The sequence below is a fragment of the Mycotypha africana genome, assembly GCF_025528875.1.
Source record: "Mycotypha africana strain NRRL 2978 chromosome Unknown BDF20scaffold_4, whole genome shotgun sequence".
Classification (NCBI taxonomy): domain Eukaryota; kingdom Fungi; phylum Mucoromycota; class Mucoromycetes; order Mucorales; family Mycotyphaceae; genus Mycotypha; species Mycotypha africana.
The window spans coordinates 299,176-325,437 of NW_026515728.1; the positions used below are offsets into that span (position 1 = coordinate 299,176).

Genomic DNA, 26,262 nt, shown 5'->3' on the forward strand with positions numbered 1-26,262 from the left:
CCACAATTTCGCAAATTTCTACAATTAAACTCAAGAACTCATCCACAGTACATTGCTAAACCCAATAACACTTTTTATAGCCATATCAAATCAATTAATAAATGATGTAAAACTGACAAAGCTTAAACAGTTTATAAAATCATGTACACACTGGAATGATATCTTTTAAACATGCCAAAACTTGACACGCCTAATGTCCAAATCTGTCTGGCCTGCCTGCTGTGACTTTATTCTTAGATTGTGGCTTGTCTTAATGCAAAATGGCTATCATCTAATTAAAACGTGAGTTGGTGGAAAAAGTAAAGCTCACCTACCTATAATGTTAAACTCCAATAGCCCAGAACTTCTCAGTAACATAATCACACATTACTTAGCGAATGAAAATGTCGCTCACCAAAGCTTATCCTTCATATTGGATGTTATTATCAGTCATCGACTACTTAATGATAATCTTGACACCTCAGAAGATGTGGCAAACATGTATAGGAAGTGGACAGTTCGTTTGAATGCTCTCTTGCAATCAAAGAATGTCACAGCACGTTGGTGTGCAATTTGCTTGATACGAGTCTCTTGTGAAAATTCTCATTATTTATTGATAAACAACGCCAAAGCTTGGGCAGCACAACTCTTGGGACTTCTTGCTGTAAGAGGATAAAAGTCTGATGAACAATAAGAAATACAGGCTAGAGTTTTTCTTTAATATTGTCATGTTCAATATAGAAAGCAGAGCCAGTTATGATACACCGAGAATCTATAGAAACATTGTCGTTCATGTTCGAATATACTGCAGAGAAACCAGAGCTGCAAAGAGAAGTAGCAACACCGAATATGCAACGCTACAATCAGTTACTACTCCAACTCGCTCGAAAGCAGGAACTTTTGGTAGGTTATATATGCATGAATCATAGTACCGCTTAGCCTAATTATAGATAATTGTTGCGTTATCATAGCCTACCGTTCTTTCTGCTCTAACTAGTAATGTCAAACATTTCCCAGCGAACGCTCGACACATCTCAGATCAATGTCTACAGCTATGTTTATCCTGTTTGGATGGAAATAAGGATTTAGATGAGGCAACGCTCTCAAAAGTCAACGAGTGTTTAGCCTCATTATACAATGCAGGCGGCAAATCAGTTATGGCAGAACAATGGAAGGATAGTATCAGTCGATTGGTTGGTTCTGTACATGATTGTTTAAACAGACTCTTTGATACGATCGATGAAGGTAACAATTTTAGCATACTTTAATTCTTAAATGCATAGGCTGACATATTGTATTTTATAGAAACTCAGGACACACAATTACCAGAATCGTATCCCTTTTCAGCTGTTCCGAAAGATTATATTACAGCTTTTCCTGTGTTAATGAAGCGTGTTCAACTATTACAAAATTGCATAAGCACTTTCTTAACGTAGGCTATTGTTCTGTATGATTAGATCTTCTTAAAGATGACTAACACTTTTTATTGCATCTAGTTTGCCAACTAGTATTCCTGTAGGCGTTCCAATTACTCAACTTGTTGATTTGATTTGCCGAATTTATAGTGTATATGAAGGATCATTGGTAAAGCTGCACTTTATTATAGCTAAAACGACTATATTAGTCGCTAACAGTCTGCTTATTGCAACAGATGCGGGAATTTAAGGACAAGAGTGAGTTTTTTACATTGAACATGTGCCTCCCCAGTATTCATTTAAGCACGAGCAAGCTGTTTGCGAGCTTACTTTATTGGTAAGTGTATGCATGTATATGATATAGATATACCAGCGACTCATATGTTATCTTCAGCTCAGGACAAGATATGGTTCGATATAGTAAACTTTTTTCAAGGATACTACATCGCTTACTGTCAGAATACAAGCACAAACGCGCCTTGAAAATATCCATTTATAGATTAGTCTCATTATGCTTGGAAAAATGTGGTTATGCTTTCGCTGAAAACATTCACAAGCCTCTGATCACTGCTATTTTAGATGACCTCTCCATTGTTCAACACAAAGTAACAGGCATTACTTTCAATACGAACCAGCAAAAAAAATCGCATAAAAAGCGACGCACAGAAGTCACCAATTCGGATGCGTTGTCCACCAGCACGAAACTCATGTCAGCCGCCTCTACTGATGTGCAAATTGCCGCTCTCGAAGCATTAGCCAGCCTTTACGATATTTACGGCTTCTCTATGGAGAATGGCAGCAGAGCCTCAATAGATGGCACTGTTCTAAATCGACTCATTCAGTTGATTCAGCCCTTCAATATGACGACAGAAGAATGCATGCTAGTCAAAGCAGAGCTCTATAATTGTCTGCTGAAATCTGTCATGCATCCAATTGAAACACAAGCCAGTATCTTACCTCACGCTTCTCGTTTGTTTGCAAGTGGCTTAAACGAGTCATCTCATTATTTACAAACTATTTGTAAGAAAGGGCTAGCCATGTGTGATTTGGTTATGCACGCAAGATTACCGCCTGTTCAACGTCCAGTACCAAAAAGCGCACCACCCACAGTCGTTGTTACAACACAAGAAGTGGGTACTGAAGTTGACGTTGAAAGGTCTTCGGATGTGACAAGCAGCCGTAGAGAGAAATCAATGGATGATGTGGAACTGGTTGTTGAAGAGAAAATGGCAAGACCAACCGAAGAAGTAAAAAATGTTACGGAGGACAAACCGACGCTGAAGTTGAAGCCTGTAGTTGTTATTCCTGTTCCAAGCGGACAAGAAAATGTTGGAGAACCTATTGCGACGACGAAAGAAAATCAAACTAAAAAACAACTTGATCAAATTGTGAGCATAACTCATACGACTGATATATCCGTAGAAAAAGAAGCTTTTGAAAATGAGACAGTAGATAAAGAAATAGAAAAACCAACCGAGGTAGAAAATGTATCCGTCGTCCTTGAGCACAAAAACGTTGAGGAGGACACAAAGGTCGAGAATCCGCTTTCTTTATCTGCGGTGATAGATAACGATATGGATATGGATCTTGATATGGAAATGCCCGTTATTGATATGACTGATCCAGACACTGATGAAGATGACGAATAAATGTACGAAACTTTTCCTTAAAGTTCTATAAACCGTGTATTTCTAAATAGAATTTATTATTGCTGATCTGTAAACGCAAAAAGCAGGCCTCCTTCATGACGTTTCGAATCTACTTTGAATGCATGTTTTTCAACTCTAGTTACTAAGTATCACGAAAACTTATCCATTTTAAAACGACAAATCAATTGTTTGATTCATTTGGAATCTTCAAATCTCTTGATTACTCATATGGCGGTTCTTTAGAAAAGCCACAGTGGGGTTTACTGACAATTATGAGCGAGATGAGTATTGACGAGGGTATTGTAGCACATCTGTACTTTATAGTAAGCCGGCGGACGGACTGTTACTGTCGACTTTTAGCATGCATTATACTGAGAAACTCGGCGGTGCCCCGTCCGGATGCCTTCCCTAAGAGCATTGTATCCTTAAGTGCAACAATAAATGGTTCATGTAAATACATGGTCATCGCAAGCTTTAGGTTAAACAATTGCTTTTGTTTATCAGCAAAGAACTATTCTTCCAATACGACAGCTCTCCCGCCAATCTAAAATATGCATTACTCATATGTCTTTTAACGGATAAGCCATTTGTGGCACTTTGCGCGATTTCAACAAAAAAAAAGCTACTAACCTCGTCCGCACTACATATCAAAGCAGTTGTAGTGTATTGCTGCATTTGGGGATCGAATGTTGTTAAATATATGCTTTTTTATATCATCACTGTGTAACAGCAGAAACTAGAAGTAAATTTGGAACTGCATGTATTATTGTGAGTTTTTTCAGAATTACTAAATTCTTCAATAGTGCCGCCTCTAACGATTATTTCCATGAATGAAGTCGCCAAAAAGTTGAAGAAGATATACATGGCAGCTTCAATTCATTTGCAAAAAAATTTACAAACATAAGTACATTTGCTTCTAATGTAGTATTTGCTTGTAATGTAGGTAGAAAGGATCCCTATCTTCATGATGTTTCTTAGAGGAACAGTCATTTTACGCACTTGTAGCAATGCCTTTTCATATCTGAAGCTACTGTAAATTTGTCAACTTTGGTCGTACGTCTAGTCCGTTGTCCACTTTATACCGCGCATACGAAGCAATACACACAAACCCTTCAATTTCCAAATCTTCCAAAACTCGAAAGCTCCCCCACCCCCTTTTTTTTTTGAAAAATTGCGGGTCCCCTTCGCCATCTCACCTGGGGCGAAAGAGCCCTTGTTTTACTGAATGTAACATTGTTAGAGCTGCGACACAAACAGAGTTGTGCGCTCATGTTTTATGAGGTGTAACGATGCTTTGAGCGTTGCTGCAGGTAAGGACTTTGATTTCAGCGCGGGGAAACCAGCAAATATACGTTGTGTAATATATTGGTGGACAACATCAACGAGAGATATATAAAGGGACCATGTAAATGTTCGGATGCTTCAATTGTAAACTTACGCTTTCATTACTTTCTTTTTTCGGTTGAATTACTCAATTCCTTGCTTAAACCTCTCTTCATCTTTTCAACCATTTTTAAAAAAATGAAATTTCTGCATTCTTGTATTGTCCTTGCTCTTTTGGCCATGCTCACTAATGTTCAGGCCAAAACTTCATGCAAGCTATCGATTGAAAAAGCAGAGGTCAGAATATCTAACGACCATATCAGAATTCGTGGAAAGATGGATGTAGGTAATGAAAGTTGTAAGCCTACTACTTCCAGCAACCACAACGATGTCTCTACAACCCTTAAGATCAAAGCAAAGAAGAATTATTCCTTGGAAGATGCCAAGGGTGCACATCATTCTGGAAATGATTGCACTGTTACCGCTTCCTGGTACAATAAACCTGATAGCTACGGCTCCAATGGAAACTCGCAAATATATGTTCCTGTTCGCTACATTAAGTCAATTTCTTGCAATAATATATCAGCAGCCAAAAAAACTACTAAGAAGAAGACAACTTCAAAAAAGAAGACCACTACAAAGAAGAAAACCACAACTAAGAAGAGCAACTCGTCAACTTCTGGGGCCAAAGAACATTATAGCGGTGAAGCCACTTTCTTCACTCCCAACCAGGGCGCTTGTGGCGATTGGAATGACAACGATGATTTAATTGCTGCTCTCGTAAGTTTTTATTTAACATGTAAACGATAGTAGAAACTGAAAATTAACGGAAACCACTTTTATCATCGTACAGAGTGGCAAACTCTACGGTTCTTATAGCAAGAAGAGTTCTTACTGTGGCAGAAAGGTCAAGGTTGTTAACAAAGACAATGGGAAGAGCGTTACAGTTACTGTCAAAGACGCCTGCGAAAGTTGTGCCAAAACCCATATCGATCTCTCCCCCGCTGCTTTCGGTAAAATTGGTGCCTATGACAAAGGCATTCTTAAAGTCGATTGGTATGTTTACTAAATTGTCTGATATACCTTTTTGCATCCACTGTTATTGCCATCTTTCCATAGTGTTTCCATCGCAGGAAATACACTTTCATTCCTTTCCCCCTCTATTGTAAAATGATAAATCTCATGAGTTGATCTCATAACCTCTTTCCACGCTGCACATTGTAATTTAATTAAACATTTCATTCATCACTTGTCAATAACTCGATTGCCGTGGAATTGATTAATCAGTTTGTTTGCAGTAAAATGTTCGCTGGTAAGTCTTGTTAAACAAGCAATATCTTTATCGTGTGCAATTCTTATCAGCATTTTGCGACAGCTGAAAATGTCAAAATGTAAAGACAGAACGTGATTTTAAGCTTCAACGGAAGATCAAAAAATCAGATGACATTTGCCCCTTATTACGTGTAAAATTACTGAACAACACTTCAGGCTCCACAATACGGCAACAGGCTAGATGTATCTCTTTTGGCTAAATTGTAAACCTTTTTTATATGTGTTGCTTATTGCGATTGTTTTGGACTTTTTGCTGTAAAATGCTAATCACTACAAGGAGCCAAGAAATATGTCAATAGCTAATTAAATAGACGAAGAACGATTGTTCCTGACTAGCAAATGTTTAGTTGCAGATTTTTTTAAGAACCAGTATTTCTCTAATACCCAAAGCTGTTTCAGGCTCCGTCACCTTTGGACAAAAGATGAAAGAGAACTTTCCAGTGGTTACTGTTACTCTAAAGTAATTAAACAATATAGGCGCAAAAAAAAACAACCCCCCTTCCTTACCACCATAACAACCATCCTCGCTTTTCCTTTGGTTTTTTCTACTCTTTCCCGTCATGGAAAGGTAATTTTTGAACCTGTCTCTTATCAACGACGACTGTTTACTAGAGACAAGACCAATCATGTTGTGGAAGATTATCAGTTTCTCAATTTTTATCACCGCCTTGGCATCTTCTATCTTGTCGATTGATAAGGATAAGATGCCGAATTTACGAAAAGTGACAACGTAAACGGTCAAAAGGAGTTAATAGGATGACAATGAACACTCTTGAATCATTTGAGCATATTCTGCATCCTACGAGAAGGCATTTGCGTCAAACGATATTGAAATTGTCTGAAAAACCATGCTTCTTTGCTTGTTTTTTGGGGTTGGATCGGGAAGGTGTTCGTGATGTCTGGGTTGAGAACACTCTGTTAAACTGCACTACTTAAAAGCTCGTAGGGTGAAAAGCCTTTCTTAGGCTTAAACGCTATTAGTGTAATCTGTACCAAGTCGCCTAGAACAGCTGCTAACAATGCGTATGAATCCATGAGGAAAGCCCAGCAGATGACGGGAATGTAGGCGAACCATAATACCATAAAAGGACAAATGTGTGTTATTTTAGGATAACTTGCTGTTTAATTTATACTAAGCAACAGACGAGCAATGCTATGTTGTTCTAAGAAAGGCCGTCGTGGCCAAAAATACATGATGATGCTCCTCCATTTTTTCTTTGTATCCCTTTTTTCACGGTTAAAAGCTGTCTTCAACAAAGGCATTTGAAGACAGAAAGAAAAAGCATCAAACGAAATGGTCTAACAGATTGATTCAACAAAGAATTGTGTTTTATTCGATTCGATATAACTAATACAAACATAACCGAATTATGTATATAGTTTCAATTACCGCCTTTTACGTACATTACCTTGATATGAAAAGTGACAGAAGAGATACGTTGGAGATAGGAACCCTAGATTATATAGAATACAAATCGAGAAAAAAAAAGTTAATAAGAACCTGACCATGAGAGAGCGCGAGTAGAAGACCAAATCTATACAAATATAAGCCATGAAAAAAGGAAAACTTTTCTCGACAATATTTAGAAGCGAATTGGTACAACACTCTTCCAAAAACGAAAGGGTTTTTTAAGAAGGTCGAGTTTTGTTTAAATTTACTCGACCTACTTGAAGGTTTTCAGGAAAGGTTTTATCGATTTGAGTAATTTTTGTGGGGTTTTGATAAAGAGAAGAGACCAGTATATGGATAAGTAAACACATAGTTACAACAATATCTATATTGAAAAAGAAAAAAGTAGAATGAAGTGCGAGAAGGAACTGAAGACTACGCCTTGGCAGTTGTGTATTGAACTAAGGCTTTATAGGTTGTTGTGAGCTGTCTTTCTAATTCCAAAATTCGTACTCTGCTGCTCTTTTCTTTAGCTTCAATATTGGCGCGCTCGCTTTCAGCAACTGCAGCACGTAATTTTAACTGTTCGTTTTCTGCTTCTAAATCCATAACTCTTTTTTCCAATGATTCCATCTTTAGAGCTTTACGTAAACGTGATCTTCTGGCTGCATCGGTATTTCTTTGGCGTTTTAATGCAATTAGATCTTGTTGAGCTGTTTGCTGATCTGGTAATGTTTCGTCTCTCTCACGTTTTTTTTTACTATTGATGGCAGTCTCTTCACTTACAGTGGCGGATGTAGTTGTGTCAATGGCTGCCGTAGACGTAGCGATGCTTTGTTGAATATTAATGTTGTTGCTGATGATGTGATTATTGATTGCGCTATTGATGGTATCTTGATTGTTAAGACTGTTGCTATTTTTTAGGTTTTGCATTGTTCCTAATAATGTGAGGGCTTTGATAAATGGATGCAAATCGATAACAGAAGGTTTGGCTGTGGTGTCTACAGAAGATCCGGCGTTCGATGCCTCCAAAGGAGACAAAGGTTCAAAATTAAGAGAAGGCGACGTTATCAGATCAAGCACAGGACCCATATTAGGTGTACATTCAGAAATAGGAGGAGAAGCCATCAAAACCTCGGCCGGTGTCATGGGTTTGGATTGCGGAGAAGGCAACGGCATCGGCTTGATATTCTGATCGCAAGGAGTAGTAGTAGAGGGCAAGATAATACCGGATTGACGAAGGTCATTTTCGAGCCAATCATCTAAGGATTCTAAATTGATGAGATCTTTGTTGTTAGATATTGAGGACATTTTGAATATGTATTTGTTAGTATAATAAATAGGCTATTTACAGGGGGTATATTATTAGTAAGAAAAAGGGAAAGAAGAAAGACTTGCTTTCATCTTTCTTATATACCAACAGAAAAACTTCAGATTTATGGGGAGCTACAAATAAAGTATGCCCTTGTGTCAAAGAAAAATTTTTGACTTCCCACAAATAAACTTTTTCTTTGATAAGATTTAGACCAAACTCCTGATTTTCTTTGGACCAGATTTTTTAGACAAAATAGGCAGATTTCTAAACCGAAAAAATGTGATTTACAATGCTTAAGACGTGTCTTTCAGCAACACTTCCTCGCTTATTATACTGAAAAGGTTCTTTTAAACGGGGAAAAGGTCCTCTCTTTTTCGTATTTTGCATTCTTTGCAACTCTTGGCCCTATTCCTGTACAAAAGTTTTATTAAACAGAAGATTAGATACATTAAAGAAAAGTATAAGAATCAGATTATAAAGAATCCATTGGTCTCAGACACAGTAGAAGCATTAGACGCCGTCCGTGCCTGAAATATCCTTCTTAGCAAAACTTGTAAGATATTATAGAACCGCGTTGTCAATGCAGCAAAAAAGATGATGGCTATCAGCATTTCGATTTAGAAAGACAAGCATCCTTGGTCCCTTTTCCTATTAGCGTCAGAACGGAACCAGCTCGAATTTAGGTAGACGTCTTCATTTTAGTATAGTTCGGTCTTCAGACTCCACCTTAATCGTTTTCGGAAACCTGGTTCGTTCCGTCCAGTTATATCGCAGTTTTCTCTAAACCGAAGCTAAAAACTGTAAATGGTGTAGTTAAGTAGTTTACTAAATTTCAATGACCGATCCGAATTGCTGAAGCTAAGAAGCCTCGGAAGCCATGCGAAGATGGTCAAGATAGTAGGCTAAAATATTGTGCAATCTTGAAACCACTTCCTTCTCGTAAGGCAGAGCATCTTCACGCATTGGGGGCAACACCCCAATGTCAGTAATGTAAAGATCTGTCGAGTGATTCATCGTGACACCTCCTAGTTGCGCCTCCCAAGCTTTCTCACCAATCGTGGTCTCGAAGACGCAAGTTTCCACAAGTGTTGCAAGAGCGTGTCCTAGTTCTACGTTGCTTTTTTTTTTTTTTTGTTACGTTACACACACAGCGATCAGTTTTATATTACCCTTTCCATAGTGTGTATGTTCAACACTTACTTCAAGCTTAAATACTTCAAAGATTCATTGTCATTTATCACTTTGCTGTTGCTCACTAAAATATCCAATAAATCAATGACGAAAATGCAACTTGGAGGCTGTCCATATTTCTCATTCTGCTTCCAATGAAGTATGCTTGATTCAAGCAGCGTTTTATTTGAATTAGCTGCCGCACCCATCGTTGATGCTGTTGCTGTCAAACTATTTTTTGTTAATTCAGGGCCTGGTTTGATATGCAATGCAGTTAGGATAGCTCGTATTTGGTGGAAAGTTTCTACCTTGCTATATACATAATATATAATCTATTAATATTGTGAAATGATTTATTCTTGATAAGACTTCCTTTCGAATGATTACCAAACGCGGATTGAATCAAGCCATGTTCGCTCTTTTGGATGATAACCTTCTTTCACGTTCCTATTCAGGAGTTCATTATACACTTGATTATCATGTTTCATAAATACAAGCGCCCAGGGAGCTGTAACATATTGAAATCCTTCACCCAACTGAACTACTGTCTCAGTTTTTAGGAGCTCAGCCTTTTTCTTTAATGTGGTTGTAATGAGCTCAATTAGACGTCTACAACAAGCAAAGACAAATCGTTCAGAATCGGCGCATTTAATCTAGATGTGCAAAATCTACTATGAAATCGGCATTGCACCTCGTATATGTGGCTCTATCTTCAAATTGAATAAAAGTTCTCGTGATATACTTGGGCATGAACTGCTGTCGTTGCGTAAGCCTTAGACGAATACTTGAAAAAAGGCAATTCCAACGTTGGGAATTACATGCTTCCTCCTTGGGCCGAAAATTATGTTTATCGGAGCTAGAGCCAATCAAATCGAACACTGTGATCAGTTTAGACACTTTTACTGCATTGACCAAAGTTACTTATGCTTTTTCCTACTTCTAGCGAGCTGCTGGTACACTTCGTTATATCGCCACGTCATATTTAATCCAATTACTAACGGAACTGATATAAACTGGGCAGAGATAAAACAAACTGATAATAAGAAACTCTCAGCGCAAATGCACGACAAAATAAAGCAAAGTACGAGTTCAATATTTGACGGATAATACCTTGGCTCCAAGAAAGGTTCACTTGTAAGGTTATATTGTGATTGTGCTTAGCTGCATAGTGGTTTTTACATTCTTTTATTAAAAGGAAGAAATCTCGCTTCAGCGTTTCAGGAACCTGGCGCTAACTGTAAATATATGCAAGCGGGTGATGATAAAATCACGTAGTCCATACACTACTTACAGGTGGTGTTATTTGAGGAGACGAGAAGCAAAACAATGACGCTCCCTTAATAGAAAGTACGGATGTTAGTACATTTCGGCTAATGAATATTGTCAGTACGAAGGGATATAATTGTCGAAAGACAATATTTAACTTTGTTGGTTGATAGAAAAGCATACGCTCAAGATGGAGGGGGATTTTTTCTGGAGTAAAAGGACGCAATTATCATTGTAATTAATTATTTCCGACTATTAATACTGACCATATTGCGAGAAGAAAGGTAGAGTACTCAATGATACAACCTCTAAAAATGTAGTTGCTCGCGATACCAAGCAACAGGTGGAATGATTTTATGTTATCATTAACCAGAATGTACCCAAATTCATTAAAATAAGGTAAGTTAGAGGGTTAGTTGGGATAGTAAGAGCGGACTGATCCACTTTATGAAGGCATTTGCTTAAAAGTCTGCTCTTACTGGTCTTCAACTGATTGTAAAAGGCACAGTGAATGTATATGTCGGAAGTTCGATTCTCTGTTATGAATTATTAGGACGTAAAAAATATTCTTCAGCGTTGTAATTACCCTTAGCCATGTGTCTGAGGTATGTTCGCTTTTGTTAATGGAAATATTCTATACTGCAATACACACTGCCTCATGTCTACTATTCCTATCAATCTCAGCTTGATGACCCAAGTGCGGGTTTAATGAGTCGAATTTGATTGGCCGATTGATGGGCTTCTCTCAAAGCGAGCCATTACTTTTGGCTCCGTTACGTTTCGGTTACGTTTCGTTCAACTCTCATCTGGTCATACGAATTTTGGAACTGTTTTCCACAAGACAAATGGTGAAGAGACTAAGTGAAATAAACAGGACTTCTGTGTTTGCGTGGAGTCCTGGTCAACAAACTCCTCTCATTGCTGCAGGCACAGCTGCTGGTGCTTTAGATGACTCTTTCTCCAACACGTCCGAGCTCGAACTTTTCAAGCTCGATTTGACCGCTTCATCTTCGAACGGTCTCGTTTCTGCTGGCAAGATTTCTAGTAACGCTAGGTATATACTTACTCATCCTACTATGCTTTTTGCTTCTTATTCATCTATTTGCTTCACAATGACATTAGATTCAACAAATTAGCATGGGGTAACGTTTCTGAAGCTCGACCACATGGCGTCATTGTCGGTGGTCTCGAAAACGGTGAACTTACGTTGTGGGATCCCAGCAAGATGCTAGATGGAAAAAACGATGAAGACGCGAAAATTCTATCAAACAACACGCATACCGGCCAAATTCGCGGCCTTGACTTTAACAAGTTTCAACTGAATTTGTTAGCTTCGGCTGGCAGCAACAACGAAATTTATATTTGGGATATCTCGAAACCCGAAAAGCCCTACACCCCTGGGCCTAAATCACAAAAAATGGATGATATCACAAGCGTTGCATGGAACGGTCAGGTTCAGCACATTTTAGCTACCACTTCATCGACTGGTCATACTGTCGTATGGGATCTTCGTAACCGTAAAGAAGTTATGACACTTACGGCACCAAACTTAGGAGGCTTTGCCTCTGGACAAAGAAGTATTTCATCCGTTGTTTGGCACCCTGATGTTGCTACGCAACTTGTCACTGCTTCCGAAGACGATTCTAATCCAGTAGTAACACTCTGGGATTTACGTCATGGTCATTCTCCTGAGAAAACACTCGCTGGTCATACTAAAGGCGTTCTTGATGTATCGTGGTGTCGTCAAGACTCTGATCTTCTGATGTCTTGTGGCAAAGATTGCAAGACGCTTATTTGGAACCCTAACAGTGGTGAACTCCTTGGCGATTTGGCTCAAGATACAAATTGGACGTTCCAAGCTGAATGGTGCCCTCGAAATCCAGACCTTTTGGCAACTGCGTCGTTTGATGGAAAGATTAGCCTTTATTCACTTCAAAACACAGAATCTGAAGACTCCTCGAAAGTCGGTAGCACTGACGCTGCTGCTGTTGATAGTGATCCTTTCACTGCTGCTATGAACGCTGCTGCATCTGCCACTGCTTCTAGCTTTGCTTTGAGACATCCTCCTAAGTGGCTTCGCTGTCCTGTCGGTGCTTCATTTGGCTTTGGTGGTAAACTTGTTTCCTTTAACAACAAGACTCAAGCATCTGCACAAGTTAATACCAAAGGTCAGCCTGGTCAACCTGCAGCACCACAACCTGTCAAACGCAGTGTTCACATCAATTCCGTTGTCACTGATAAAGAAACTGTCAAGCGCTCTGATGAACTCGAGATCGCTTTAGAACAACAAAGCATTGAACAATTGATCGAAGAACGTGTTCAACAAGCAAAAGAGAAGGACGACAAAGAGAGTTGGGAAGTCATCAAAACTTTATTAGCCGAGAATGCTAGGGAGCAATTGATGAATTATCTTGGTTTTCAAAAATCAGAAATCGTTGCTGCTGTTGCGAAAGCTACTGCTGGTAGGAACGAGGAATCAGCAATAGATGAAGATAGTAAGCCTGAGGAAGTAAAAGATGAGGGCAAAGAAGAAATTGAAGCTGAGGAAACATCTGGAGCTCCAGATAAAGAGGAAGCTGATGTTGACAAACCCGAAGAAGAAACGGAAGAAGCTGATAATTCCACATCCAACTTATTTGGAGATGATGCAGGTGATGAATTTATTATCAAAACAGATGATTCAGCAGTGCCTGTTGAAGAACAACCTCAAAATGAAGGAACGCCCGCTGCTGTTATCGCTGCCGCTGTTAGTCGTGAACCGCTTCAATTATATTCTGAAAACAGTTCTGACGTTGACCGGTTGATAACACGTGCCGTTATCTTGGGTGATTTTGAATCTGCTGTTAACGTTTGTCTCGCAAACGAACGGTTCTCTGATGCCCTCCTGTTTGGTATCTGCGGCGGCGGCGATCTTTTGGCTCGTACTCAACGTGCTTATTTTGAACACCAATCGAAGACAGTTTCCTACTTACGTCTGTTGGATAGAATTATTGACGAAGACCTGAATTCTATCGTAGCTACTGTTGCATTGGAGGAATGGACCTCTGCTATTGTCGTATTATGTACTTTCGCTAAAACTGAAGACTTTAGACCTCTCTGTGAGGCTTTAGGCGCTCGTTTGGAAGAAGCTTACAGTAATAACGTAGGTGATAAAGCTAAGGATTACCGTCGTCATGCTACCTTATGTTATCTTGCTGCTGGGAACCTTGAAAAAGTAGCACGTACATGGATTGCAGAGCAAGAAGAGGAAGCACAAAAGGTGGAATGTAAATCAGCTAAGGCGTCAACTCTTCAAGATTTGATTGAAAAGGTTACCATTTTTCGTAAAGCAATTGGCTTTGAAGACCCCGATCTTTTTGAAACCTCTACAACTAAGATGTCGTACGAGTACCCTCTTTCTCCCCTTTATGACAAGTACTGTGAATATGCTGAGCTCTTGGCGTCCCAAGGCAAGCTAACTGCGGCTTTGACTTATTTGAACTTAACACCTATGGTATATCGCAAAGCAACTTTCGACAGATTATCAATCATTCGTCATAGAGTTTATGAAGCTTGCACCGCCAGCATTGCTAGCCAATTTGCTCAGCCATCTATGCCTTTTGAAAATAAGGATATCGGATCAACCCATTCTAACTATGATGCTACACAAGCTGCTCAAGATTATTCACAACCTCAAAAACAAACCTATCAGCAAAACGATACTTATCAACAAACTGCTTATCAACCTTATCAGCCTGTAGCAGATACCACTGCTCAGCAAAATATCTATACAAAGCCTGTCCCTCAACCTTATCAGCAAAATGCGTACCAGCCCTACCAACCTGCTGTTTCCAGTACAACCACTCAGCAATCTAACTATGCTCCTGTACGCTCACCCGTAGCTTCAAATAACTACGCATCTTTATCTAGTCCTTATGCACCAACAAATACATACATGCCCACAGCTGCGTCCACCACACCTTATTCACCCCAACCATTAAATGCTTCTACAAACACGACTGCACCTACTAATGCTTACCAGCCCCGCCCAAGCATTCCTGCCCCTCCACCTATTGCCGGTGCCGCTTCCTCTCAACAACCCCTTCCACCACCACCCAAAAAGGCTGAAGGCGCTTGGAACGATCCACCTATGGCTTTGGCATCAGCTGCTTCTAAGAAATTGAAGAGCCCTACTATGGCTTCCACACCAGCCAAGCGTGTTACTTCGCCTTTCCCTAATCAACCTGCACCCTCTTCTTTTGTCAATCAGCAACCGCCATCAATGATGATGCAACAACAAAATGTATTACCACCTCCACCTAGAAATGCAATGCCTCCACAAAGACAAAACATCCCTCCACCCCCTAAAAATGCGGTCCCCCCACCACCTATGAGTCGTGGTCCTCCACCTCAACAGCATCAAGGTCCACCCATGTCGGGTCCAGCATCTTCGATGCATAATGGTCCTTCAATGAACACTCCTGCCATGGGTGGTCCTCCTATGAGCGGTCCTCCTATGAGTGGCCCTCCTATGAGCGGTCCTCCTATGAGTGGCCCTCCTATGAGCGGTCCTCCTATGAGTGGCCCTCCTATGATGGGTTCTCACATGTCCGGTCCCCCTCGTGGCGGTCCTTACCAGACTCGCTAAAACTACAATAACCATACATCGTAATAGCCAATTCATAAAATAAAAATACTGACCTTTTGTCATTTTGTTCATTTAAAGTAGTATGTAATATTGATTTTTGAACTAATCAAGGCTTTTATTATACAGATGCGTTGCATTAACTGATATAAATAGTATCAAGTAACGGCTTTTCTTAATAAGCGTCCTCGTCTCCGCCGTCATCATCATCATCACCTTCGCCGTTATCAAAGTAGGTTTCGGCATAATCGTTGTCACCAATCAAATCCTCTTCGTCTTCATATTCTTCTTCGCCTTCCTCTTCTTCATCTTCTTTCTTCTCTGTCTCTTCTTCATTTTCCTCTCCTTCCTTATCTTCGGCATTCATCAATACTGCTTCTAGTTGACTAAGATCATCCGCTGCTGTCGTTGTTTGTTTTTCTATATATCGAAATTTGATTTGGTTAGTTCTTCAAATTCAAGCAATCGAACGAAATGATAAACTCACTTTTCTTTCGCTTAGGATCTATAATTGTCTGTAATTCATCAGGGAAAAAGTCGAGATCTGATTATTGTCGGTAGTAAAAAAAAAGTCAGTGCGATCGTTAGATCTGTAAGTGTCAATTGCTATAGAATTTTACTTGTCTCAATTTCTCTTAAGCTTCGTTTGACTGTTTGAACTTTGTATCTATCTGAATACCGTTCAATATCCTGTGGCGGTGGTGGTGGCGTTAAATAGTATGGTGAATCTTTGATCATCTTTAAATATTCTTTTTTCAGTTTCCACTCATGAGCCTCATTTGAAGTTGGTTTGCGAGGAATTGGTACATCAATTTCCTAGAGTGTTGCACATTTAGAAGATCTTGCTATAATAATTATCGAGAGTATGATACTGAAAAGGAGACGGAGCACTTACAGGAAACAAAGCTGTGTTATGGTTAAAAATACTTCCTAGATCCTTCAACATATCGAACGAGACGAGCTGCATAGCACCACTTTGTTGGCCGCCACCCCCACGACCGCCTCCACGACCAAAACCTCCTCTACCTCCACGCGACATATTATGATTAGGCTACTACAAAGTAAAGTAAGAATAATGAGTAGAAAAACCAGTACGGAGTCTTCGTTGTGTATTTTTGTCGGTTTTTTTTTTATTTTTTTTATTTTTTTTTTAAACACTGGTTCTTTGGGCAATTTTTAGCCTATCTGAGTTTATTATTGCAGAGTTTGCTGTAGTGCCTTTAGCCTTTAACCAAGCAATTTGGTAAAGAAAATGATCACATCGGTTTTGCACTGAATGTATACAAAAAAAACAAAAAAACATCGGTTATCCAACATTTTCAAACATTCAAAATAACCGTTTTAAGAGCCCTCATTATACTTGGAGTGAGACTGCTGCCTGTATCAATAGGCAATTGTCTGTCTGCAAATTCCATCTTGACAGACGTTCCAAACAGGCTTCAGAAAGGATGAGTATGAAGTAGATATGCACATATGTAGCTTCTTGTCTCTATACTTTTCCTAACAGTTACAGGCTTATGAATTGATGCATTTTCTACTACAAAGTTATATCTATTCAAGCTTTTTTTTCTAATGAACCCACACATTATTTGGATGATATAATTGTTTCTCTGTCTGGGAATCCAGTCTTGCGATTGCCTTGATAATCTTCCTCTGTTCTTCTCTTCTTTAACTTGATAGCAATAGTTGATTTCCTCAGCGGAAATGACATCCAAAAGGTTATATATCCTGGTAGGATCAACCACGATTCCTAGGAATATGTAGGTTAATTCCTGCTTCGTCCAATGAAACACCTTGCTTTTCGAGATCCATACCTTTATAAACAAGCCATTCTCAGGTACGCACATTTCCTGATTCCAAGCTGTTTTAAAATCATGCACCTTTGCTAACTTTTCTAATTTTTAAAACCTAAAGCGCACATCTTTTTAAGGTAGTTATATGGCTTTGCTTTCTTCATCGTAAGCTCAGGAAAGGTTTTTAAAAGTTTGCTATGCATCACTTAAACTGTATGGTTGCATTATCATCAACAAGTTGAAGTAAAGAGAGCCGATGCTTTGCCCTTAATTGCAAAACAGCTTCTATTTTCATCCCTACAATTGTTCCGTACTCATTTCATTAAGGGCTATAATAATAAGCTGTTCGCTCATTTATACCAGCTTCCTTTTTCTACTATGCATTGGATTTTTTTTTTTGTTTAAACAATCATGGCTACAGAAGTAACCAGTCTCAATGTTATTATCAAGTGGTTACGACAGATTCTATTAGGGTCGTTTCAACCTTCAGCTGTCCACAGACTTTCTCATCGATGATCAGTGTGGCTATTGTTTCAAGCAGCGACTACGTTCTGAGCATGTTTTAAAGATTACATATACTTGACTGGTTAGCTGCTCAAAGTCAATAAGAATAGTCAAGCCGCTTATGTGCTCATTGTGTGCCGTTTAAGTTTACATATTGATGAAAGGGACGGCTTATGCTTATCCTCAAAGAAATAAAAAATAAACAACTGCATAACTGCTGGAAATCCTGTAAGAATAGTACCTCATACAAAAACAGATTTTTATTCTCTTTCATAATCAATAACGGTATCTACAGTTTAGCTTTTTCACTCTTTTGCATCCAGTTGAATTTTAGAGTTTGCCTTCCACCTGGAGCAATCATAACATTAATAACACACGTTTTATCTTTTTCCTGAATCAAAGCCTCTCGTAAAGCCTTTGAAAGCTCAGCCTTATTCTTAACCAACCAACCTTTACCACCGCACGCTTCTGAGATCATATCATAACGTGTCTCTGGGGTTAATGCTGTTGTTGGTAAGTCACCCTTCTTTAAAGATGACTCATATTCACTGGGCTCCAGACCATGATAAATACCATTATTATTGATCACAATAATAAGAAGGGGTAGGTTTGAACGTACAGCTGTTTCCAATTCCATTGCTGAAAAGCCAAATGCAGAATCCCCTACAATACTCACCACACGTTTATTGTCAAGGCCATAGTAGGCTTGAGCGCCAATCGCATAGCCCATACCCACCCCCATCGTCGCACCGGTGCCTGCATCCAGACGATGGCGAGGTTGGCTCACATCAAAGTAGGACCGACCAATATCCATTGTATTAGCGCCCTCTCCAATATAAACAATGCCATCCTCCGGAAGGATATTCTTGATCGTTGTGAAAGCTGTTTGATAATTAAGGACGCTAGTATCCGTTCCCTTTTCACCCATTAGCTTGAGCTTTTCGACGTTTTGCTTTACTTTGTTCTTTAAGCTTGATAAGTAGGTTGAGCTGATGGAAGGTAGCGGTTGATGTTCTAATGCGGATGTCAATTGTGTTACAACCGACTGGATATCGCCAACGAGAGGAAGTGTATCCTGTACATTATTGCCAATTTCCTCAGCTGCAATATCAATTTGAATGAAGCGAACATGCTTGTTCCAACGGGGAGGGTGACCATAATGTAATATCCAATTTAGACGAGCACCGATAAGTAGTACTATATCGGCTTCCTTTAATGCTTTCGATCGAGCTGCTGCAACACACAATGGATGGTGATCGGAAACTACCCCCTTCCCCATGGGTGTAGGAAGGAAAGGTACTTGGGTTTCATCAATGAGTTTACGTATTTCTGTCTCAGCTCGAGCATATGCTGCACTAAGGATTGTGATAAATTTTGTAACAGAATAAGAATAAGAATCTTGCAGAGAGCCATTTTTACATCTTCATTGTCGTTTTAGTTTACCCCTTTCCAATGACGATCAATGGATTCTTTGCACTTTTAAGTAATTTCACCGCTTTTTCGATATTTGAAGGGCTTGCCAAAGATTGGGGTGCATCTGGTACTTGTTTGACATCGTCCAGTAAACTGTGATACAGTTGTTTATTTCGAATAGGATATTGGATAAAATCAGCTGGTAAATCGACATAACAAGCGCCTGGTCGTCCATACATGGCTGTTCGGAAGGCTTTTTCCATTACCAGAGGAAGCTGTTCTAAAGAAGCAGGCCGAGCGCTGTATTTACAGTAAGGCCGAGTCGCCTCTACTTGGTCCAATTCTTGAAAGGCACCCTTATCTACTTGATCTGTCTCGCTAGAACCAGAAAGAAGGATTAAAGGCCAACAATTCAACTTTGAGTTAAAAACGCCTGCTAAAGCATGAATAACTCCTGGGCCCCCTACAGTGAGGCAAACGCCTGGACGACCACTTAAGTAGCCATAGGCAGAAGCAGCATAAGCGGCTGACTGTTCGTTGCGAAAGCCGATGAATTGTATGCCGGAAGAAACACAAGCTTCAGCTACTTCCACGACTGGAATACCAACAATACCAAAGACAACCTTGACGCCTTGGTTTTTTAAGCTTCTCGCAATTAAGTTGGCTCCAGAAGCAATGACGTCTGTCGATTGCTTTTGACTCATTTCGAATAAAAGTTTGTAAATGAACTTGCGCGAAGAGGAAAGAGAAGAGCAGATTACACAGTGAGAATCAAGTTGGGAGCTGATGGTTTTCATCAAACCCAGACGGTTCATCTGATTTCCTTTATTAGATAGCACGCTTTCCATTTGTGGGGTTAAAGCAAATTTTGTACAAGTAACTAATTTACAACATTGTACTTGGCGCGGTAGACGAACCTGCTATAGAAATACGAATGATAAGAAGATTCAAGCAAAGAGATGAGCTCCTTTAATTCTTGGAGATTAGCCTATTGACATTTTTGTGGCTCATTTCTTCGTCATCTGAAATCACCATCAAATACAGTTGCATAAAATAACGTTGTTAATTCTACTGAAAAGCTTAGTACCCTATTTGTTTCCGCTCCTTTTTGCGTTTTACTTCATCAACGAGCTCTAAAACTTGGAAATGCGCTGTTGGCGTTAATTTTCTCAAGATAGATCGTATCAAATGATAAAGTGACACTTATGTTTATCAGAGTAGAGGAAACCGTTATCGCAGAAAGCTAAATACATTGTTCGAAACGTTTAAAGTCGAATTTTTGCAAAGTAATGCAGCTTAAAATCAAAAAATTCTCTCAGCAGCATGCAAAAAGGAATAAAGAATGACAGCTTATCATATTACAACATTTATAATGCCACGGCTGCATTAGATAAACATCAAGATAGGTTTATTCATAATGCTGAACAGTTGTAAAGTATATCAATAATATATCGTAATTGATTTTATCAACAAACAAGGCGACAATCCTCCGTTGACTCATCTTTTTAGATCCCTAGACAATACAGTTAATATTCTGAGTAACGTTTTGAAGAAGTGCAATAGTGGTAGAAGGCAAGCGAGGCATTAGTAGAAAGAGTAGGAGAAAAGCGTTAAAAACAAACAGTAGACGTAGTGAAGTTGTTCTTTCTTTGTTAGCTGAGTTGTATAATTGAATCTACTGAAATGCAGACTAAGACAGTAAAGCATTGATAAAGCATGTTTGTGGCGACTGCAATCAAATGCCCTTGATTGTATTGATGAGCATATGAGTGTTGAAGCTAGAAAGTATATAGCTAATGGTAAACGCTTCGGAATAAAGATAATACCACAAGTAAAGAAAAGCTTTTGACTGTCAACAGATTCATGATTTCAAAAGCACAGACATCATGTCCAGCAAAAGATATCTGGAAAAGCAAAAATGCTATTGTATGTGATTTGTGTAGACGTCTCTTTCGTATTAGATGGTTCGGAAGCTACAACGGCTTTTCTTTTGTTTAAATGATAACTTTAGCGTAGGATATCCTCTATGGCCAATGAACCACATTCACTTCTGTAAACAGCAATTTGAGAATCAGCTTGAACGGCAACAATTGATTAAACGGATTCTGCTCAATGTGATAGAAGTTAGTTAGCTATGATCAGCAATAAAATCTTTTTGATGTGCTAAAATGGTTCAGCCGTTTTTGGTTTTTTTTTAGATCAGAAAGCTGTTTTCAATTTCCTCCTGTTTCATGTACTGTTACTGTGAATGCTTCATCCATTGCTTTTGCTATAGAATAGAATTAATGTTTTGCAAACAGTGGGTCCTTTTTTCTGCGGTGTTTTCTGTTGTAAAGAGGCATAGTATATTGTGTGATTTACAAAACAAAGTGCATTAGGATCAAGTCAATTGAGTCCTGTTCAAAGAGATTGCGTAGTGGGCGCTTCCTCTATTTCAATTGATTCTGCCTTATATGAGTTTAAAAATGTCACAATGTTTTGTGAAATACTTTTTCCTGCTCGTCCTCAAATACATTTTTTGAATAAGTAGTTTATGAGAGTTTAAAAGCCATTCCATCTTACTAAGTGTGAACTCTGGGCTTTTTTAATTAAACATTTCCTACGTCGGAAACTCAAATAGTGGCGGTCGCTGCTTGATCAGACTAGCTCAAATGATTGCATTATTCAGTATATAATACATGCAATTTTTAGATTTTTTTTTTTTCAAACTTTCTCTTTCACGTTTCTTTTGGATTCTTTCGTCAAAACAGAGACAGGAGGAAGAACAGTGGATAACGTATCATGAGTGGTTCAGGCGTAACAGATGAGCACACACCATTGATGAAACCTGCGCACAGAGATGGAAGCTCAACCTCCACCTTAAGAAAAGATTATAAAAGAACGTATCGTTTGTACGGCATAGCGTTGACAGCGTTGCTCTTATTCTCTTACTTTATTCATGGCTATCGAACTGTCTTACCTACACCTTTATCGGATGCTCAAGCAAGAGATCGACATGATTTTGCAGGATACCACGCATACAACGAATATTTGACACATTTCACGGCCCCTCATTCTGCCAATACCCGTGAAAACGGTGTGATGCGTGATTTTATTGCTTCCGTAGCTTACGGATTCCAAGCAGAAGCGACGAAACGTGGATTGACAATGGACGTCGTTGGCAATGATACAACCGAGATAGCTGTTCAACAAGATTGGTTTGTTCCTAGTAAAGTGTTTGATTTATACGTTTTATTGATGGGGAAAACAATAAGTTGAAAATAGATCACATAATTCACACAACAAATTGAAAAAAAAATATTTGTCCCAAATGATAGATGAACACTGGTTTGTTCGCTCTCGTAATGTCATGGTTCGTTTGCACGGTCAAACGGTTAAAGAAGATGCTCTACTAGTCAATGCTCACTACGGTAAGCGATTTGATGTTGAAATGAAAAGCATACAACGACGTTAGAGAACTGTGTTGTATTGACGTGAAAAAACATTTTTGTTCATTATGTAATTGTTAGATAGCGTTCCCAGCAGCAATGGTGTGACTGATAATGGTATGGGTGTTTCGGTTGCCCTCGAATTGATTCGCTATTTCATCGATCATCCTCCTCGCAACACAATCATTTTCTTGTTCAATAATTTTGAAGAAGGTGGTTTGATCGGTGCAAAGGCTTTCGCTAACCATCCATGGTATTCTACGGTTAAATTGTTTATCAATCTCGGTAAAACTTACTCTCTTCAAACGAGTGCAAAAAAAGGGGGATGGAACTAACCCAGCTTTTTTTTTTCCCTTTTTTGAATGGTCTAAATCACAGAGGGCGCTGGTGCAGGTGGCAGAGCCATTATGTTCAGAAGCTCTAATCTGAATGCCGTCCAAAAGATTGCCCGCTCCAGTGCTGCATTAAAACATGCCTCACCTCTTGGTAATGATATGTTTAGATTCAGATTGCTTAAAAGGTACGTGTGTAACGACGCGAGAAGGGGCTACACGATTTACCAAGAATGTATTATAACTGATGTTTACAAAACTTAGTGACACGGATTTCTCTGTTTTCACAGGCCATGGTATTCCTGGCGTCGATATTGCTTTCTATTCTCCTCGCTCTCACTATCATACCGTTCGCGATGACTTGGCTCACACCAGTCCCCATTCAGTACAATACATGGGACAGATTGTATTGAAGGCCATGGAAGATATTGCGAATAGTGACGATCTATTAGAAACCAGCCATGAGCAAGAATTATACTACTACTACGATCTTTTGGGACGTGTTATGTTTGCTTACAGTTTCACCACAGCTCAATTCATCCATGCTCTTGCCCTTGTGCTTGTTCCCCTTGTTTCCATCTTTTTGTTTATGAGAAAAGAAAAGGCCCGCCACCAATCCTTGGGATCCCTTCTCAAAGAGAAAGCCTGCCTTACCGTCCAAGGTCTTCTAGCCAGCATAGCTGCTTTTATCTTTGCTCTTGTGTTCCTTGCCATTGCTTCTCTCATGATGGTCAAGATCAACCCCTCGATGACTTATGGCGACATCTACGGTGCTGCGCTCTATATCTTTGCTGCCGTCTTGTTTGGAATTCAGTTGTCTCAAATCGTGCTGCCTCAAAAGATGAAGCAAAACTTGGTTTCGACGGATGCTATTTGGTATGGTAACATCGGTCTTTGGTGGTTATCCGTGGTGGTAGCTGCTATTTCTGCTTCGTTCAAAATCGCCACGTTTTACGTTTTCATCCATATCTTTGTCTTCAATGCTTTGGCTTTCTTTGCTCATCTTCTTCTGCCCCAAACCTTCAAGTGGCGCTCTGCTATCATCTTTGTTATCCAAATGACAGTTCCTTTCATCCTTTTACTGGAGCTTGTCTATTTAATCATGGATGCTTTACGTCATGCGACCGCTGACGGTACACCTGAAATTGCCAGTAAGTAGTAGGCTAAGTGATGATACGATAGGTTTGTCGAAATCTAAATCAATTTTACGTTTTTTTTTTACCTCGACAGTTTACATGCTCATGGGTGTCCTTATTATTTTCATTGCTTTACCACTCCTCCCATGGATCTACGTCGCTGGCAACCATCGTCAAGCGACTGCTGGTACAGGCGTTGCTTTTATCTTTTTGTTCACCATTTGTACCGCGCTTCAACCTTTCAACGGTGATTATTCACCTAACAAATTGATTTTCAAGCAAGAATACAATGCCGGTGACTCTCTCGCAACGGTCATCATCTCCACCGCGACGGGTTTATATTCCATTCTGAAGCAATCTTTGTCTACGCAAGAACTCAACAGCGTTGACTGCTCTATTTTTAACAAATATCTGACGCGTTGTACTTACCAAACAGACTTGCTTCCAATGTATGGCAGCAACAGCACCCTGAATGAGTTTGTTCTGTCTGACATCCAAAAGACATGTGATGAACTCAACTGCGTTTCTTCCGGTTACTTCACTTCCAAGAACAGTTTGATGTGCCGCATCCACTTTGAGCCAGCCGCCAATGAACATCCTATCGAGCACATTTGGGTGAAGGGTATGGAGTATCGCCACGACAATATTTCTTCCATCATTACTTATGTGAACGAATACGAGGAACCTGTTACTTTTGCCATTGAGTATCCCAAAAACAAGCCCTTGGAAACCAGATTCAGTTGCTTCTACGATGAATGGATCCATCAGGAAGTTCCTGCTTTTACCACTTTGCGTGATGCATTACCAGAAAATGCTGTCTTTGCCATTCGCGGACAAGGTTTGGCGCTTGTTCATTATAAGAATGTAACCTTATGATGACTCTTTTTGATTTTCTGACATTTAAAAAATAAAAAATTGCATAATTTTGGAAAAAAAAAAGATCTTCTGTTGATTTTTTTTTTTTTTTTTTTTTTATAAGTAATTGAAGCATCGAAAAAATGGCGTCTGACACTCGAAAAAGAAAAGCAGGTAGCTAGCTAGACGTTGTATTTGAAATGAGCGATGCATCATGTGTGTGGGGCTAAAGGATACTCTTTCGTTTCAGTATCCTATGCTGAAAGTGATAGTGATTTCATGAGCGAAGACGAGCTTATTACCTCAGCAAAAGCGAGGATGCTCAAGAAGAACAAGGAGACGTCTCTAAAAACAACAAAAAGGGTGAAAACAGAAGATGAAGAAGAAGAAAAAGACAGAGTAAAGACACCATCGAAAAACAAAAAGGCAAAGAGCAAGCCAATCCATCTAAAAGAAGACAAAGATACATATGATGCTGCGGAAGATCAGAGTAGTAATGGGAACGATGAGCACGATGACGATGGCAGTGAAGTCGAGATGTACAACGAAAGCCATATAAAACCCTTTGGCTTTACGATACCTCGTCCGAAAGGGAGCCCTTTTCCTGACGCCATTTCTCCAGATACACTTGTCTTCTTGGCCGAACTAGCTGAAAACAACGACCGAGATTTTTTTCACTTTCGATCGAAAGAGTGGGCAGCAGCAAGAAAGGATTTTATGGATTTTGTTGGCTTACTGTCTACCGAGATTCACCATGTGGATCCATCGATTCGAGTGGAAGAATCCAAGAAAGCTGTATATCGACAAAATCGAGATTTACGATTTTCGAATGATAAATCGCCATACAAGCGCAACCTGAGTGCTTCCTTTTCTCAAACAGGACGTAAATTTCTGAACGCAGGCTACTTTCTGTCCATCAAACCAAACAATCAATCTCTCATTGCGGCGGGTATGTGGCAGCCAGATAAGTATCGCTTAGCGAATATGCGGTCCAGTATCATCCGGCACGCAGATCTCTTACGAGAAGCTTTGTCGACGGACGTTATAAAGGAAGCATTTGATGGAAAGTATGGGGTTGATATTTTGGATACCACAGATCGATTGAAAGTAGCGCCGAAAGATATTGCAAAAGATCATCCTGAGATTGATTTGTTACGGTTTAGAAGTTTTGCAGTGGAAAAGACGTTCACAGATGAAGAGGTAGTCAGTCCAGAGTTTATGGATAAAGTCATGGATGTTGTGGAAGCCTTAGTACCGTTTGTGGCTGTCATTAATTCTTGGGTGTAGTTCTCTGGAAATTAAAAGTACGAACGTAGAACGCCCTTTTTATTGTCCAGC

General features: G+C 39.5%; 10 protein-coding genes across 10 annotated transcripts; 5 read left to right on the forward strand and 5 right to left on the reverse strand.

Moving 5' to 3' along the window:
* Positions 1-319: 319 nt before the first annotated feature.
* Positions 320-3,043, forward strand: BDF20DRAFT_834387 (rRNA processing/ribosome biogenesis-domain-containing protein; the record flags this gene model as incomplete). Its single annotated transcript, XM_053078732.1, has 7 exons — positions 320-643; positions 721-882; positions 951-1,224; positions 1,285-1,411; positions 1,476-1,563; positions 1,604-1,731; positions 1,789-3,043. The coding sequence occupies 7 exons, from the start codon at positions 320-322 to the stop codon at positions 3,041-3,043; spliced, it is 2,358 nt and encodes a 785-aa protein (XP_052936922.1).
* Positions 3,044-4,432: 1,389 nt separating this feature from the next.
* BDF20DRAFT_420485 (RlpA-like double-psi beta-barrel-protein domain-containing protein-containing protein) lies at positions 4,433-5,738 on the forward strand. Its single transcript, XM_053075417.1, has 3 exons — positions 4,433-4,471; positions 4,625-5,146; positions 5,220-5,738. Exons 2-3 carry the CDS (start codon positions 4,703-4,705, stop codon positions 5,433-5,435), a joined length of 660 nt encoding a protein of 219 aa, XP_052936923.1. The 5' UTR covers positions 4,433-4,471; positions 4,625-4,702; the 3' UTR covers positions 5,436-5,738.
* A 1,414-nt stretch (positions 5,739-7,152) lies between these two features.
* BDF20DRAFT_421550 (uncharacterized protein) lies at positions 7,153-8,830 on the reverse strand. Its single transcript, XM_053075418.1, has one exon. The coding sequence runs from the start codon at positions 8,397-8,399 to the stop codon at positions 7,524-7,526; it is 876 nt and encodes a 291-aa protein (XP_052936924.1). The 5' UTR covers positions 8,400-8,830; the 3' UTR covers positions 7,153-7,523.
* A 769-nt stretch (positions 8,831-9,599) lies between these two features.
* Positions 9,600-10,178, reverse strand: BDF20DRAFT_818710 (uncharacterized protein; the record flags this gene model as incomplete). The annotated part of the gene is made up of 2 exons (XM_053077401.1): positions 9,600-9,885; positions 9,961-10,178. Coding segments are annotated over 2 exons (504 nt in total), but the record flags the coding sequence as incomplete, so codon positions are not given.
* A 1,506-nt stretch (positions 10,179-11,684) lies between these two features.
* On the forward strand, positions 11,685-15,466 carry BDF20DRAFT_905569 (uncharacterized protein; the record flags this gene model as incomplete). Its single annotated transcript, XM_053083174.1, has 4 exons — positions 11,685-11,893; positions 11,962-14,575; positions 14,615-14,672; positions 14,784-15,466. The coding sequence occupies 4 exons, from the start codon at positions 11,685-11,687 to the stop codon at positions 15,464-15,466; spliced, it is 3,564 nt and encodes a 1,187-aa protein (XP_052936926.1).
* A 66-nt stretch (positions 15,467-15,532) lies between these two features.
* Positions 15,533-16,662, reverse strand: BDF20DRAFT_862772 (DNA-directed RNA polymerase III, subunit Rpc31). The gene is made up of 4 exons (XM_053080625.1): positions 16,359-16,662; positions 16,084-16,279; positions 15,951-16,007; positions 15,533-15,883 (listed from the first exon to the last, which is right to left on the reverse strand). The coding sequence occupies exons 1-4, from the start codon at positions 16,500-16,502 to the stop codon at positions 15,639-15,641; spliced, it is 642 nt and encodes a 213-aa protein (XP_052936927.1). The 5' UTR covers positions 16,503-16,662; the 3' UTR covers positions 15,533-15,638.
* On the reverse strand, positions 16,569-17,511 carry BDF20DRAFT_862775 (uncharacterized protein). Its single transcript, XM_053080626.1, has 2 exons — positions 17,378-17,511; positions 16,569-17,300 (listed from the first exon to the last, which is right to left on the reverse strand). The coding sequence occupies exons 1-2, from the start codon at positions 17,457-17,459 to the stop codon at positions 16,903-16,905; spliced, it is 480 nt and encodes a 159-aa protein (XP_052936928.1). The 5' UTR covers positions 17,460-17,511; the 3' UTR covers positions 16,569-16,902.
* Positions 17,512-18,049: 538 nt separating this feature from the next.
* BDF20DRAFT_817381 (thiamine pyrophosphate enzyme, N-terminal TPP binding domain-containing protein) lies at positions 18,050-19,877 on the reverse strand (the record flags this gene model as incomplete). The annotated part of the gene is made up of 2 exons (XM_053077249.1): positions 18,050-19,115; positions 19,204-19,877. 2 exons carry the CDS (start codon positions 19,875-19,877, stop codon positions 18,050-18,052), a joined length of 1,740 nt encoding a protein of 579 aa, XP_052936929.1.
* Positions 19,878-21,993: 2,116 nt separating this feature from the next.
* BDF20DRAFT_817440 (uncharacterized protein) lies at positions 21,994-24,945 on the forward strand (the record flags this gene model as incomplete). Its single annotated transcript, XM_053077257.1, has 6 exons — positions 21,994-22,381; positions 22,491-22,583; positions 22,683-22,886; positions 22,980-23,121; positions 23,198-24,084; positions 24,164-24,945. 6 exons carry the CDS (start codon positions 21,994-21,996, stop codon positions 24,943-24,945), a joined length of 2,496 nt encoding a protein of 831 aa, XP_052936930.1.
* A 297-nt stretch (positions 24,946-25,242) lies between these two features.
* On the forward strand, positions 25,243-26,211 carry BDF20DRAFT_818582 (uncharacterized protein; the record flags this gene model as incomplete). Its single annotated transcript, XM_053077384.1, has 1 exon — positions 25,243-26,211. One exon carries the CDS (start codon positions 25,243-25,245, stop codon positions 26,209-26,211), a length of 969 nt encoding a protein of 322 aa, XP_052936931.1.
* Between the last annotated feature and the right edge of the window lie 51 nt (positions 26,212-26,262).